The sequence below is a fragment of the Polypterus senegalus genome, chromosome 14 (assembly GCF_016835505.1).
Source record: "Polypterus senegalus isolate Bchr_013 chromosome 14, ASM1683550v1, whole genome shotgun sequence".
Classification (NCBI taxonomy): domain Eukaryota; kingdom Metazoa; phylum Chordata; class Cladistia; order Polypteriformes; family Polypteridae; genus Polypterus; species Polypterus senegalus.
This window is the reverse complement of record NC_053167.1, coordinates 20102680-20117101: the sequence shown is the minus strand read 5'-3', so window position 1 is coordinate 20117101 and position 14422 is coordinate 20102680. Positions and strand designations below refer to the sequence as shown.

The 14422-nt window shown below is 41.5% G+C and overlaps 1 protein-coding gene across 1 annotated transcript in view; it reads left to right on the top strand.

Moving 5' to 3' along the window:
* cse1l (CSE1 chromosome segregation 1-like (yeast)) overlaps positions 1-14422 on the top strand; it is a 227024-nt gene that overhangs the window by 114704 nt on the left and 97898 nt on the right. Inside the window, exon 4 of the mRNA XM_039734891.1 lies at positions 1671-1772. Coding sequence (XP_039590825.1) covers positions 1671-1772 — 102 coding nt within the window. The remainder of the gene's footprint in view (positions 1-1670; positions 1773-14422) is intronic.

Below are 14422 nucleotides of genomic sequence, written 5' to 3'. Positions count from 1 at the left end.
GGAAATAAAAGTTTTCTGCCTACAGAGGGCTCAATTGTGTAGACACCCTAAAATCAGAGTGAAATGAAGATGTGGCAGGCTAGGCCATTTTTCAAAAACTTAATTTCTGCTACTCAAAATGCTTTTCAGTATCTTGTGTGGCCCCCACGAGCTTGTATGCATGCTTGACAACATCGAGGCATGCTCCTAATGAGACGACGGAAGGTGTCTTGTGGCATTTCCTCCCAGATCTGTATGAGGGCATCCCTGAGCTGTTGTACAGTCTGAGGAGCAACCTGGCGCCTAATGGACCAAAACATAATGTCCCACAGATGTTCTATTGGGTTTAAGTCAGGGGATCGTGAAGGCCATTCAATTGTTTCAATTCCTTCATCCTCCAGGTACTGCCTGCATACTCTTGCCACATGAGGCCGGGCATTGTCGTGCATTAGGAGGAAACCAGGACCTACTGCACCAGCGTAGGGTCTGACAATGGGTTCAAGGATTTCATCTCGATACCTTATGGCAGTCAGAGCACCATTTCCTACACAGTAGATGTCTGTGCGTCCCTCCATGGATATGCCTCCCCAGACCATCACTGACCCACCACCAAACCTGTCATGTTGAACGTCGTTGCAGGCAGCATATCGTTCTCCTTGTCTTCTCCAGACTCTTCCATGTCTCTCACAGCTGCTCAGGGTGAACCTGCTCTCGTCTGTAAAAAGTACAGGGCGCCAGTGGCGGACTTGCCAATTCTGGTGTTCTTGAGCAAATGCCAGTCGAGCTCCACGGTGCTGGGCAGTGAGCACAGGGCCCACTACAGGACGTCGGGCCCTCAGGCCATCTTCATGAAGTCTGTTCCTGATTGTTTGGGTAGAGACATTCACACCAGTGGCCCTCTGGAGGTCATTCTGTAGGGCACGAGCAGTGCTCAGCCTGTTCCGACTTGCACAAACGAGCAGGTATCGGTCCTGCTGATGGGTTGAGGACCTTCTACGGCCCTGTCCAGCTCTCAGAGAATAACAGCCAGTCTCCTGAAATCTCCATGTTCTGGAGATTGTGCTGGGAGACACATTAAACCTTCTTGCTGCAGCACGTGTGGATGTGCCATCCTGGAGAAGTTGGACAACCTGTGCAACATCTGTAGGGTTAAGGAATCGCCTCATACTGCCAGTAGAGAGGATTACTCAAGCCAAAACTAGCATGAGTGGAAAACCAGCCAAAAAAGATCAAGAGGGAGAAACTTGAAATGACCTCCACATGTAAAACCAGTCCTGTTTTGAGGGTTTTCTAATTGTTGCCACTTTAGTGCAACTGTCGTTAAGTCCATGAACACCAATACAGATGAAAGTGATTAACAATGACCTCAGCTGCTTAACCAACCAGAAAATTATCAGACAGGCATGCATGCATTCATTCCAAGGCAGTTAACATACTATTTAACACAACAGCATAAAATATTTTACTTGTTTTGAAATTATTGTACTAAAATAGCCCGTAACTTCTGTTTTGTGGTCAAATTTTTATCATGCTTTTGTGTTTTTTTTTTTCTTCAAGAGTAGCAGCAATTACTAAACTTATTAGACACTTGTTTGTGCATCAGTAATCAAATCACAGTGCTGACAACACCAGTAGCCTTATGTGTATAGATACTTAAAGTTCTCTGTTCTTTTTGTTTTCCTTTTTCCCAGGTTGAAGATGAACCAAACAAGATCTGTGATCCAGATCGAACAGCTATTAAAGCCAACATTGTACATTTGATGCTTAGTAGCCAAGAGCAGATTCAGAAACAAGTAAGTTCCAAGCTAGCTGAGCTTTTGTAAGTAAAACAACTCATGGTGTGTATTTTGTATATTGTGAGCATTGAAGGATGCTCATACATGCATGGATGATTTTTTATTTATTTTTTTTATTTTTCTTATTTTTAGTAGTTTACATCAAAGCTGTTGGAATGCATCTGTTTTGGATTTAGCCATTTAGAAACACACTTCAATTTTTGCACAGGTCTTTTGCCACAGTCTTTGGCCTTTCCAGTTAACAAATCTTTTAATATCTCAAATTAGCCAAGTGTATGTGGAAATAGCATAATTTATCCCATAGACTGGTCTTCTACCAGGCCTGTTAATTCAATGTGAACCTGAATTGCAAGCAGTGTTACTCCTATTAACTAAACGAAGCAGATAATTTCCAAAAAAAATTAAACTAAAATAACAGTGGAAAAAATGTCAAACTGGAACTTAACAAAAATGAGAAAATATATATACACATATATATTCACACACACACACACATATATACATACATATACATATATACTGTATATACACATATATATATATATACATATATATATTAGGGGTGGGACTCGATTAAAAAAAATAATCTAATTATTAGAGGCTGTGTAATAATTTATCTTGATTAATCGTATGCAATCACACATGAAAATTTGCCCCAATCGCAAATTTTTTTTTTTTTTTTTAATTTAAAAGGGTTTTAGTGGGCAACAGAATCAAATAATAGACATGGACATGAATATTGTAAACTCAAGCTCTTTTAAATTTCTGAAAAAAAAAAAAAATTCTTTTAAACTGCATTTCAATTCAAAACAGAAACAAAAATATCATCCCTGGCTAAATTGGGCAGTCTTAAAAATAAAATGGTGTTTTAAGTACTTTAAGTACATTTTCAGTCTTTAAATAATAACAAAAATTTCAACAAAGTTTTTCTTCTTAAAAAAATAAGGCAGAAACATAAAAGGTAATTTGACCAGCTTCACCTTTAAACTCTGAGTAACCTTAGCCAAATTTATTTTGTACATTAGGCTAAAACAGTGTGATCATTGAACATTTTGTAATTAGATGTAATTAGAATTACTAACGGTCACGGAAGTCCAATGATCCCCAGTAAGAGCCACAAAGTCCGCTTTCTGTAATGCATCTAATTTTGCTTGCTTTTCAGTGTGCACAAAACCATGCTTTTATCAAGGCTTCCGTCGGGTAGTCTTTTGAAATGAAATTTTACTCCGATCAGTCGTAGGAACGCGCTTTATTCCGACTAACATTTTTGTAGCTGTGATGTGTGCATCAGTGTAATCGATGTACCAGGAAATCATGCATTGACAAAAGTTCCCCTTTGCTTGGAATTGAAAGTGTGATTAAATGCGTTATTTTTTTTAACGCGTTATGCAGTACACGCATCGAAGCTTCTCAGCTGTGCTTGTGTTAAGAAAAGGAAACATTTTAAAAAACATACTGTAACATGATTGTGAATGTAATAGTTTTGTGACTGTTATGAGTGTTGCTGTCATCAAGGATTAGATTATAATTTCTTTCAATCCGGTTCGTATTTGGACAATTTGCACAAAACCACGCTTTTATCAAGGCTTCCGTCGGGTAGTCTTTTGAAATGAAATTTGCCTCCGATCAGTCTTAAGAACGCGCTTTGTATCCATTATTCATAAAACTTCAATTGGTGATCTGTCTTTCTGCGTTGTAAAGATAACAGGTTTCATTCATCGATTTGTTTCTTGCTGTATCAATAAACAGCTCGTCTTCCTCTTTATCTGAGACGTGACACACTGCGTGCACGGGTTTTTTTTTTTTACACTGTCTTCCTTTAGCGAACATTGTTTTTTTCCACCCCACGGCTGTATTTAATGTTAGCTAAGACCCGGCACTCAAAAGTTTCTCTCGCAGTTTCGCTGAGTTTGTACCAAACCCCTACCCTGACCATCTCATCTTCCTCTGCATAAGCACAGTCGTTCACCCGTGAATATTTAGCGGCAGTGTTTCTGTTGGATTGCCGCTGTCGGACGGCCTTATATGGGCAGGCACTAAATTACATGGGCATCGAGCAGAAGTCTATTATAGTATATGGACGAAAAAGTAGGTTCCAGTTATGACCATTACATGTAGAATTTCGAAATGAAACCTGCTGAACTTTTATAAGTAAGCTGTAAGGAATGAGCCTGCCAAATCTCAGCCTTCTACTTACACGGGAAGTTGGAGAATTAGTGATGAGTCAGTTAGTCAGTCAGTGAGTGAGTGAGTGAGTCAGTGAGGGCTTTGCCTTTTATTAGTATAGATTAAATAGTAGCAGTGGCCTTAACACTGACCCTCAGAGAAATGCCACTTTAACATCAGCCAATTCAGATAGGGATCCTCACACCATAACCCTCTACATCCTGTGTCTGAGCCAGTTCTTTACCCATCTACATACCACACCCTGAACTCCCACTTCTTTTAGTATGATGTCCCACCTCTCATGTGGCACCTTATGAAATGCTTTCTGAAAGTCCTGATAAATAATATATGCTCCACTTTCATCATATCCTATTGTTGCTTTCTCATAGAATTCAGACATGTTGGTAAAACATGACCTTCCTCTTCTGAACCCATACTATTTTTTTTCAGTAAAACTCCCATTCTTGCCATTTGTTGCTTGATCTTACCCTTAGTAATTCTGTCCATTAATTTCTGTGTAATGCATGTTAAGCTTACTGGTCTATATCGTTAGCTGGATATGCCCAGTCACCCTTTTTATATAGTGGGATGATATTTGCCATTTTCCAGTCCCTCTGAATTTCCCCAGTGCGCAATGACTTCCTAAACATATGCATCCGGAGTTTACTTTTGTTTATTATTTGCAAACTGTGCACCTGTACAGGGCCGCCAAGCCAATATACATACATTGAATATAAAACAGAACGAGAAAATAATGACACAGCTAAAAACGCAGTGGCAAATTTCAGCAAAAGTTAAACACTTGTGTCATGAGCACGAGGCGGCTATGCAATGTCCGCAACTGACGTGGCCATCCGTTGTGCATAAGATACCATATTGACATTGGCAGGCGAAGGGGCCATCGATTTTCTCTGCCCAGGGCCGCCACAAGCCTAGAGCCGTCCCTAAGTACTGCTGCAATAAATTATTTCATTGAAGGTCACGCACAATCATTGTGCCACAGTAAACCCATGTTTAATAACATGCTTTAACTCCTATCATCATGAAAATGATATAGCTTAATATCTCAGTATTTTAGTTATTCAGAGAGCTGTAATATCACGAATGTAATAGATTCTGTGTCCTCTCGGAGGAAGAGAGCTAGTTTAAGAAGCACGTAGTGATTCACACACACAGAGCACATAGAAGAACCCATATAAATAAAGCATTTAACGTGCTACTTTAATTACAATGTGATTTGAGAAACTGGTTAAACGTTTTTAAGATGAAAAAGAAAAGTTAGGTGCTTTCAAAATAGGTGCGGATGTGAGGGCCTGCTTCAAGTCAGTAAATGCAATGCCTTTCTTTTCAGTCCATGCCACAATGTTTGGTGCCCTCTTCTTTGTCAAATCAGTCAAGGGCGCCGCTCTCTCCAAGAACCGGGGCATAAATCGGCAGTAGTACCCCGCTAACCCGAGAGGCTTGGACCTGCCGCTTGGTTTGTGGACAGGGCCATTTCAAAATGGCATCTACTTTGGAGCACTGTGGCTTCACGGTACCCCAACCCACCAGGTAGCCTAAATACTTGGCTTCACTCAATCCAAAGAAACATTTCTTGGGATTAATCTGAAATCTGGCCTCAACAAGTGTCCGCAATACTGCTTTTATTTGCTGTAAGTGTTCCATCCATGTGCTGGAATAGAGGACTACGTCATCCAAGTAGGCAGTACTGTATGAGTTTTAAGGCCTGAGCACTTTGTCCATCAGACGCTGGAAGGTTGCTGGAGCCCCATATATCCCAAATGGAAGGATATAATACTGCCAGTGTCCGCTAGGGGTGCTAAACGCGGCCTTAACCTTCGCGGAGTCTGTTAAAGGAACCTGCCAGTACCCCTTTGTCATGTTCAGTGTGGTCAAATATTGAACCTGTCGAGAAGGTCGTCCACTCATGGCATTGGATAAGCATTAAATTGGGAGACTTGATTATGCTGATAGAAGTCATTGCAAAACCTCCAACTCCCGTCAGGCTTAGCGACCAATACAGTGGGACTGGACCATGGACTATGACTTTTCACTATTACACCTAGTTCCAGCATGTGTTTGATCTCGCTCCACTTCAGCCCTTTTCGTCTTGGGAAGACGATATGGACGTTCTCGGACTATAACCCCCGGACTGTGTTACAATGTGGTGCTTAACCAGAGAGATCCTTCTGGGGTTTTCACTCACTACCTCCAGGACTGACAGGATAACTGTTTCCAGCTCCCGTCGTTGTCTGGGATTTAAATCCGCACTGAAGTTAAGGCTAGCTGTGTGACCAAAGAGTGAGCGGGGCTGACTGGAGTCGGGATCGGGATCCCAGTCCTTCCACGGTTTCAGCAGATTTACGTGATAAACACGCTCCCTTGGCCAATGATTGGGTTGACTCGCTTCCTCTCCTTAACTTCGTATGGACCTTGCCAATGGGCAAGCAACTTAGAGTGGGAGGTAGGTACTAGGTCCATGATGCGATCTCCTGGGCAGAACTGCCGGAGACACGTGCCGCGGTTGTAATATCGGACCAGTGCTGCTTGGGCCTCTTCCATGTGACTTTTAAGGAGGGGTCGAATCTTACCAAATCTATTGCTTAATTGCGCAATATACTCCAGTATGTTTGTAGAAGTAAGAGCTTCTTCTTCCCATCTTACTTTTAGGATATCTAATATGCCCCGGGGTTATCGCCCATACAATAATTCAAAAGGAGAGGACCCCGTGGAGGCTTGTGGGACTTCCTGGTAGGCGAAAAGGATGTGGGGGAGGAGCTGATCCCAGTTCCTTCCATCCTCGTTGACCACCTTACGAAGCATTTGAGAGTCTAATTGAACCTCTCTACTAAACCGTCTGTTTGAGGATGATATACTGCGGTCTTTAGGTGCTTTATTTTAAGTAACTTGGCAGTCTCATTGATCGTCTCCAAGGTTAAAGGGCTTTAGAAGTAGCTGAGCGCAACGGAACAGCTTCGGTGTATTTGGTAGCATAATCCACGAGGACTAAAATGTACTTTTGTCCTTGGGCTGAGGGCTCTAGAGGTCCGACTAAATTGACCCCAATTCTGTGGAAGGGAACATCAATCAGGGTAATAGGAACGAGAGGAGCACGGTCCTTCCTAGGAATTTGTCGCAATTGACACTCCGGGCAAGAAGTGCAAAAGCGACAAACCCGGCTAATAGAAGCGGAGCTTGATCCGCTCCAGGGTTTTCTTGGTGCCCAAGAGGACACCTAGGGGGTGGGCGTGTGCTAACTCACAGACCTGCTGCCAGAAGGTCCGCAGGTTTAGCAGTAGCCGTCTCTCCTGCCCATCATGCTCTGCTATGCGATATAGAATGTCATTGTCTAACACAGTGAGGACCCTGTGGCATCGACTGGTTAGTGCACTGGCCATTGATGAGGACCAGTGCATTTTTGGCAAACTTCAGGGAATTGTCATTCCACTGCTCCCTTTTAAAAGAAGCCGGCGTCTCTAAATCAAAACTGCAAAAGGGAGAGGGTCTAGGCCAACCTCAAGTGCCGTGGTTTCCTCACGTTCCGTCTCGGCGCTGGTGGATGACGTATCAGGACGTATCGGTACACGACTGTCCCGGAGTTGCCACGTCACTTATAGAGGCCGCTTTGTCTCTCTCTGCTGGCTGGTTACACGGCGTGGAGGCAGCTTGAGACAGCTCATCCCCATCTATAACTAGGCCTAAATTAACACCAGGAATGGTATGTGTCTCACCGCTTTCAATTTTAGACCAGTCCCACCCCAGTATCACCAGGAGTGATGGATTCGGAAGGACGGCCTCGGTTAGTTTCTGTACCGATCCTCCGTAACTGTTGATACAAGTGGCGGAGCTGTACCAACTGAATTCTCCGTGAACACAGGCTATACTGGTCTTAATCCTTAACCACTGTTGCGGCAGCACAAACCGGTGGGCAACAATGGTAATGTTACTATCGGAATCGGATAAGGCTGTGGCTTGTTCCCGTTTATAATCACCACGCCTGTATTTTTACGGTTTGCGTGCCCGCGACTCCGGGGATGTCCGCACAAGCTCTAGGTTGTACGGGTACTCTGGCTGAGTTCGACAAAGGAACGGTTCTGCTCCCTCAGATTGTGAGGCCGTACTTTGGGTCTCCAGAAGCTCTGTGAGCTCTGCCAGGTTATTAAACTGCTTACTTCAGACCGGCTGGCTGAAGCCACAGGGAAGCGCTTTCAGGAGCAGATAGCAGACTACCTGCTCTATTACTTGGTAGGGTAGTTTTCATGCGGCTGTAACCACTGCCCTAAAATTGCCCAGAAGGACCAGGTTTGTTTAAGGATCGGCCCCTCTGGGTCCAACCACCAGCTTCTTACCTTACTCACTTGCCAGTCTGGGGCATCCCTAGGTGGCAGTCGGGGGTCTGGTCTCACATGGAGGTTGGCACTCTCCCCCGAGAGAACATAATAAGCCCCCTTTGCTTCTTCTGGAGCAGCCCAACTCTGTGAGCCCCTTCCACACACTCCCTGGCCTCACTAGGTGGCCTAGTTAAGCGTGCCAGGAGTGGAGCCCGTACCGGGTCCCGCTTAAAATTCGGCCCTGGAATACTCCCACCTGGGTGCATTGCAGGTCCTGTGCCCTTCTCTTCTGGGACTTCTCCATCCTGCCGACTACGCCAATGTCACAAACTCGACTCCGAGTCATAGAAAGGTTTGAGGCAGCCACCTGTATAATTGATTTCCTGGCTGCAGTCATTCAAGTAGATACAGTACTGATGTGCACAAAACCAAGTCCAAAACAGAACTGAGGGAATAAGGAAAATGTGGAGGCTTTTAAAGGGGAAGACAGGAACTGAGATCAAAGGGATCTGGCTCATGAAGGTCTTCAGCCATTGATTCTAACCTGGACGCAAGGTCTCCTTCCATAGGCTCGGTCCCGGAAGTGATGTCAAGAGGGCCAGGTGGAATCTACAAAAAAAGAGAGAAAAAGAGTCAGTGCACTCTGCCACATCTGGTATGACTCAGAACTGCCCTTACTCAAGCCCTTTAGCTGCCTCCCATGTGCATGTGTGTGACAAGAGATCGATCAATTGATCTGTCTATCTCGAGAGATAGAGACACACTAACCTCCTTAAGAACTAGTGGTTAGATATTATCTCATCCTGGTGATTTGTTTGTTTTGAACTAAGTAATACCTATCCCTCTACAATTTGCAAATCACTCTGTACCTCCTTTCACCATTGAAAGAGCATAGAGCATCTGCTATTTCACTGTTTGCATTGTTTTAATTCCCCTTTACTATACCAGCTGCACTTAAGTTCCTCCTTGACTCTTTGTTTACTACTAAAATACTGAAAGAATCACTTTGGGCCATCTTTAAGCCTAATCCCAGGCCGTGTAAGCAGAGGAGACGTTTATTTTAGAAGAAGGCACCAAGGTTTAAAAGTGAGTCATGCCACAGTGATTTTAACCTCGTTTTTATGGATATACTTGAACTGATTTCATCGGATTGTTCATTTTTGAAGATTGTACTGCACTGTTTGGGACCCTGTTTATTTGGAATTGCTTTCAATTAAAATCACTGTTCATTTCTTACACCTACCCCTTGCTGCATGTAAATGTGTCCTCATTTGCCTGGCTCATTATGGCAATTGATGATCTGGGTTCAAGGGCTCCTTGGATGGAACAAGCCATATGGAGTCCAACTGGACCGTCACACTCACACCACAGAATAGAAAACTCTGAGCTGCTTCTCCTTTATTTGAAAAAATGGCATCAGTATGTTTCCTAGCATGTTGTCTCTTAATAAAGCAACTCTGTCTGGTCTGTTTATTGTGCAGTGGTACGCAGGTTAAGTTCATGGTAAAGTTTAAGTTTTTGCATCTGAATTGAACAGCAAAATATCCTTTGAACTGATGATGTCTTTCTAGCATCTGGTTGTAAAACTGATAATTAAATGCAGTCTTATCCTGTTCATTTCTCTTTATTATCATGAGTGATTGTAACTATTGTCGCAATACCAGAATTTTAGTATTTGATACTAATACCAGTGAAATTTCATGATTCTCTATTTGATACCATAGCAGAAACCAGTAGTCTCATTCATCTTGTTTTTTATTAAAAGTGTCTACATTATTAAACTGAACAATGTTGTTCCTTTTACTGTAATAGGAAAAAGACTAATATATTTGCATATTTGGCTGACAAATTTATTCACGGTGGCTTACAACATTAGAGATTCAATTGGATATATTTCTTTTGGTTTTCTGTTTGATGCACAGACAGGTAAAGCAACTTGTTTGTTATGATACAATGTCACTAGTGAGGTTTGAACTCCAAAGCCTTAGTCTTACTGGGAAATGTGACTATCGGATGACAATAAATGTTTGAGGAATAGAATGTTTAAAACTCTTGTTGTAAAGAGTTGCAAAGGCTACACCCACAGGGCTTATTCATAAAACACCTGTCTCTAATTCTTCCAGTACGTGAATTTTAAACTCCTGGGGTTCTTGGTAGAGAGCAAAATAAACCGAACAAAAGAATTCATGCTGAGAGAAAATAAAAAGCTAAAATTGCTGCTATCAATTCAGGAGCTCAGTAGCATAATGTAACTGAAGATTAATGATTAATTTGTACTTTGTAATAGGTGTCGGGGCAGAGGAGACAGAAATGAACATAGACCACTGCAGCTACTTGGCTCCAAATTTAAGAAGTACACCTGTCTGCTATATCTTTTTATCATTTTCACTATTGCATCGCTATATATGGAATTTCGTAAGGAAATACTGTAAGAGTGTAGAAAAGCATTGCGATTCATATATATATATATATATATACATATATACACTACATTTTAAAATTCAACAAAAAACAAAAGCAAAATATATAAAAACCATCCAGTCTAGGGACAATATTAGAGAGTAGGGTAATAAGTGAAGAGGCAAATTTTCTGTTAGATTATTGTTGCTAGCCATCCATTGGGCATAGATATTTAGCTGTTCTGCAAAAGAATTGCCGCCTTTGAGGATCAAACCTCTTTGATTGAGGATTTGTGTCTCATCAACAAACAGTACTGTGATAACAAAGCTACCTGCTTCCTTAGAAAATACTTGTATGTACGTGGATTGAAAATGAACATGTTTTTGGGATATTGGTAGATATACAATGGTATATCTACTTGTTAATAGTTAGCAACAGTACTTTTTAACAAGTTACAGTGTGCATACACTATTTCTAAGAAAAGGGAATTGGTACGTGCCATTGTTTAACCAATCAACATGTTGATATAGGCAGAGATTGGAACAGTAACTGGGCAAATTAGAATAAAATCTAGTATGATCAGACATTTTATTACAAATGCCTGCTTGTTTTATGCTTTCCACACCTCTGGCCTAGGTTCCTGTAGGCCGGAGACTGGTAATATTGGCTGTATTTTGACAGGGTGTGTTTGCATTTCCTATTAGACAGTGCTGTTAACTTTAATTATTCCTTTATACTTGAGGTTGGAAGGTGGGTGCTGTGCAGCCTTGTCAGTGCTTTACTGGTGTCAGGCAGATTTGCGTGTTTTTAAGTGCAGTAATCTACATTTTGTGTGGCTTTTCATTACCAGCACTATTAATGGCTCTTTTCTTTTAATGGGGAGTGACACATTTAATAAAAATGCATATTGTGGTGTTCATATTTTACAGAAAGCACATACAGCACCTGTGCATCATTTGTTTATCACTTGTCCATCAATGTCTTTGAATGGCAGTCTCTAATCTGATGTTACAGAAGGGTTTAATCTCTTGCAACAGGTTGTTTATTTTTAAAACATGCATTGTGCGCTTTGCATGTTTTTTTTTTTTTTGACGATTCATTGTAATTTGAGGCTTGGTCTTTATTTAACCAGGTTAACAAACACTCTGTGATTGCAGTTTAAAATCACTTCCCCTACTTAGAGCGCCACCTTTGTGAGGCATTGGATTGATTTAGAAATACCAAGTCGATGGTATTGTTCCCACCTAGTTTCAAGCAAAATTCAGGCATGGTTGTCTCCAGATGTAAATATTATGTCTGGTTTTGGAAAGACTACCAAAGCCTTATCCACTTATGTCACACTAATAACATGAGCTTTAAAATCGTGATATCCATCATGTAGGTAAAGTGCGGGGGTGCACTTTCGCAATCATTTTAACTTTGTCTTTGGCAGGGTGACGCAGTGAGATGTGGCGATGGGTCAGGTGCACTCCCAGGTCAGGCCTGCTGGAGGACGCTACGCGTACCTCGTCATAAAGACAAGTGTCTCTTTAGCCCTGCCATTAGCAAAGGAAAAGGTGAGAAGCGTTTAGTTTACTCAGTGCATGCATTAGTTTGAGAAGGGGAACCCCAAGAAAATTTTATTTACTTTTTTAGTGTGTAATTGGCTTTTCCGAGAGGAGCTTGTCAGGATGCGCTCGTGCTTGCTCACACACATGCGAGGCTGCTAGCCCAATTTAGTACATGCCTTGCAAGGATTGAGAGGAGCACCTGTGCAGAAGGCACATATGTTGATCTCAATTGGTGAAAGGGAGCAGCGCATCTCAGGATTGGCTAAATGTTTGTTCCCTGACTATAAAAGGCACTTCCTGCTTCTTAGGTTTTGTCTTTTGACTCAGTTTGGTGGTATAGCTCATCCTTTAGTATACCAAACAACAGTGGCTTGTGCTTTACTTGTCTATATTGCCATGAATATAGATATCTTCTATTTATAGTATTGTTTTGGTGGAGGTATCGTATAGTTTGGGTTTGTGGTTCACTTTGTTTTTATTGTATATACATATTTTTGTGTGAATTCTTTGGTTTTCATTGTGGGTAGTTTCTTCCTGCTTGTTTTTTTTTTTTCTTAAGAAAGACTACAGTTTTGTGTATTTATATTTTTGTCCTCCTTTTTCATTTTTGGGACTGACAGATTCACTGTTTTTGATGGGGACATTTTTTGTTTTTGTGCACCCGAAAATAAAACACTTTTTTGTTTTAGAAATACCACCTTTTTGTGTCTATCTCCCCATGTCTGACTTCTCTCAAGTCTGATCCTGGTCAGTCCCGAACTAGAAGGTGCCCACTGTATAGGCTGGTGCCAACCTTGCCAGTACACAGGGTGTCGCACCCCCAACTTGTGGGTCATATGCACAAACAACATTCATCATCATCATCTTACCTTCAATTTCCAGTTTCATAATCATCACTCTGTCTGACACTATTTTCCATCTCCAAAACACTTTTGACATACTGTTCCTTCAGAATAAATCCCTATCCCATTTCTCTTCCCATTCACACCATGATAGAATGAATTTGAATCCACCTACTATCCACCTGGCTGTGTTCCCTTTCCATTTACACATATATTCGCACACACAATATATCAACCTTCCTTCTCTCCATCACATCAGCTAACTCTCTCCTCTTACCAGTCTTACTGCCAACTTTCAAAGTTCCTACCCTTGTTTCCACTCCCTTTACCTTCTTCCTCTCCTTCTGCCTGTAGACACGTGCACAAAGTAGATTTTATTTTGGTGTTACCAAATGGTGCAGTTCATGTCATTGACGGTGCAGGCAAGAAAGCCACTTAGTCTGTAACCTGTCAATTTTTTTCTTGTGCCAGCAGCTGTTAGCAGCTTCCTCTGTGCACAGTCATTAGAACAACCTGCATGAGTACAGGCCATTCAGACCAACAAAGATCACCAGTATTATCCACTTAATTCTTCCAAAATGGCATCAAGTTCCATAAAGTCTTCCTGTCTACCACACTACTCTGCAAATTATTCTATGTATCTATTGCTCTCTATGCATTAACATAAACTTCCTAATGTGTTTGTGAAATTTACCCTTTAAGTTTCCTACTGTGTTCCTGTGTCTCCTTTACTAATTCCCATCATAATTTTAAACACATCATGTCTTTTCTCATACCATGCAGACCTTTTTTTTTTAGCGCTTATTTCTTTTTATAGCCTAGATTGCGAAACTGCACATAGTACTCCTGATAAGGTTTAACAAGGTCCAGTTCATTATAAGGTTTAACTGTGACCTCCTTGGACCTGTACTCCACACATCGTGGTTTATAATTTAACATTGTCAGTCCTCTTGATGGTCGTTCAACACTGTCTGAAAGTTGATAGTGATTAGTCCACTATGACTCCTTAATCCTTCTCATAAGGTGCACTTTCAACTTTCAAACGTTTCATTGCTTATATAAACCTAACTTACATTTACTTGTATTAAATATCATCTGTCACAACTCTGCCCAAGCCTGAATCCTGTCCAAGTCCTTCTGTAATGATTAAACAGATTCTAATCAATCTGCCAATCCATCTAGCTGCTTATCTGCAAACATAACTAGCTTATTTTCCTATACATATCTTTTATATGTGTTAAAAACTGCAACCCTAGCACTATCCCTTGACAGACACCACTCTCCTTCCTGCATAGTAGAGAATTCACCCATCTGTGCACCAAACACTGAACTCCTACTACTTTTAGTTTGCTGCATAC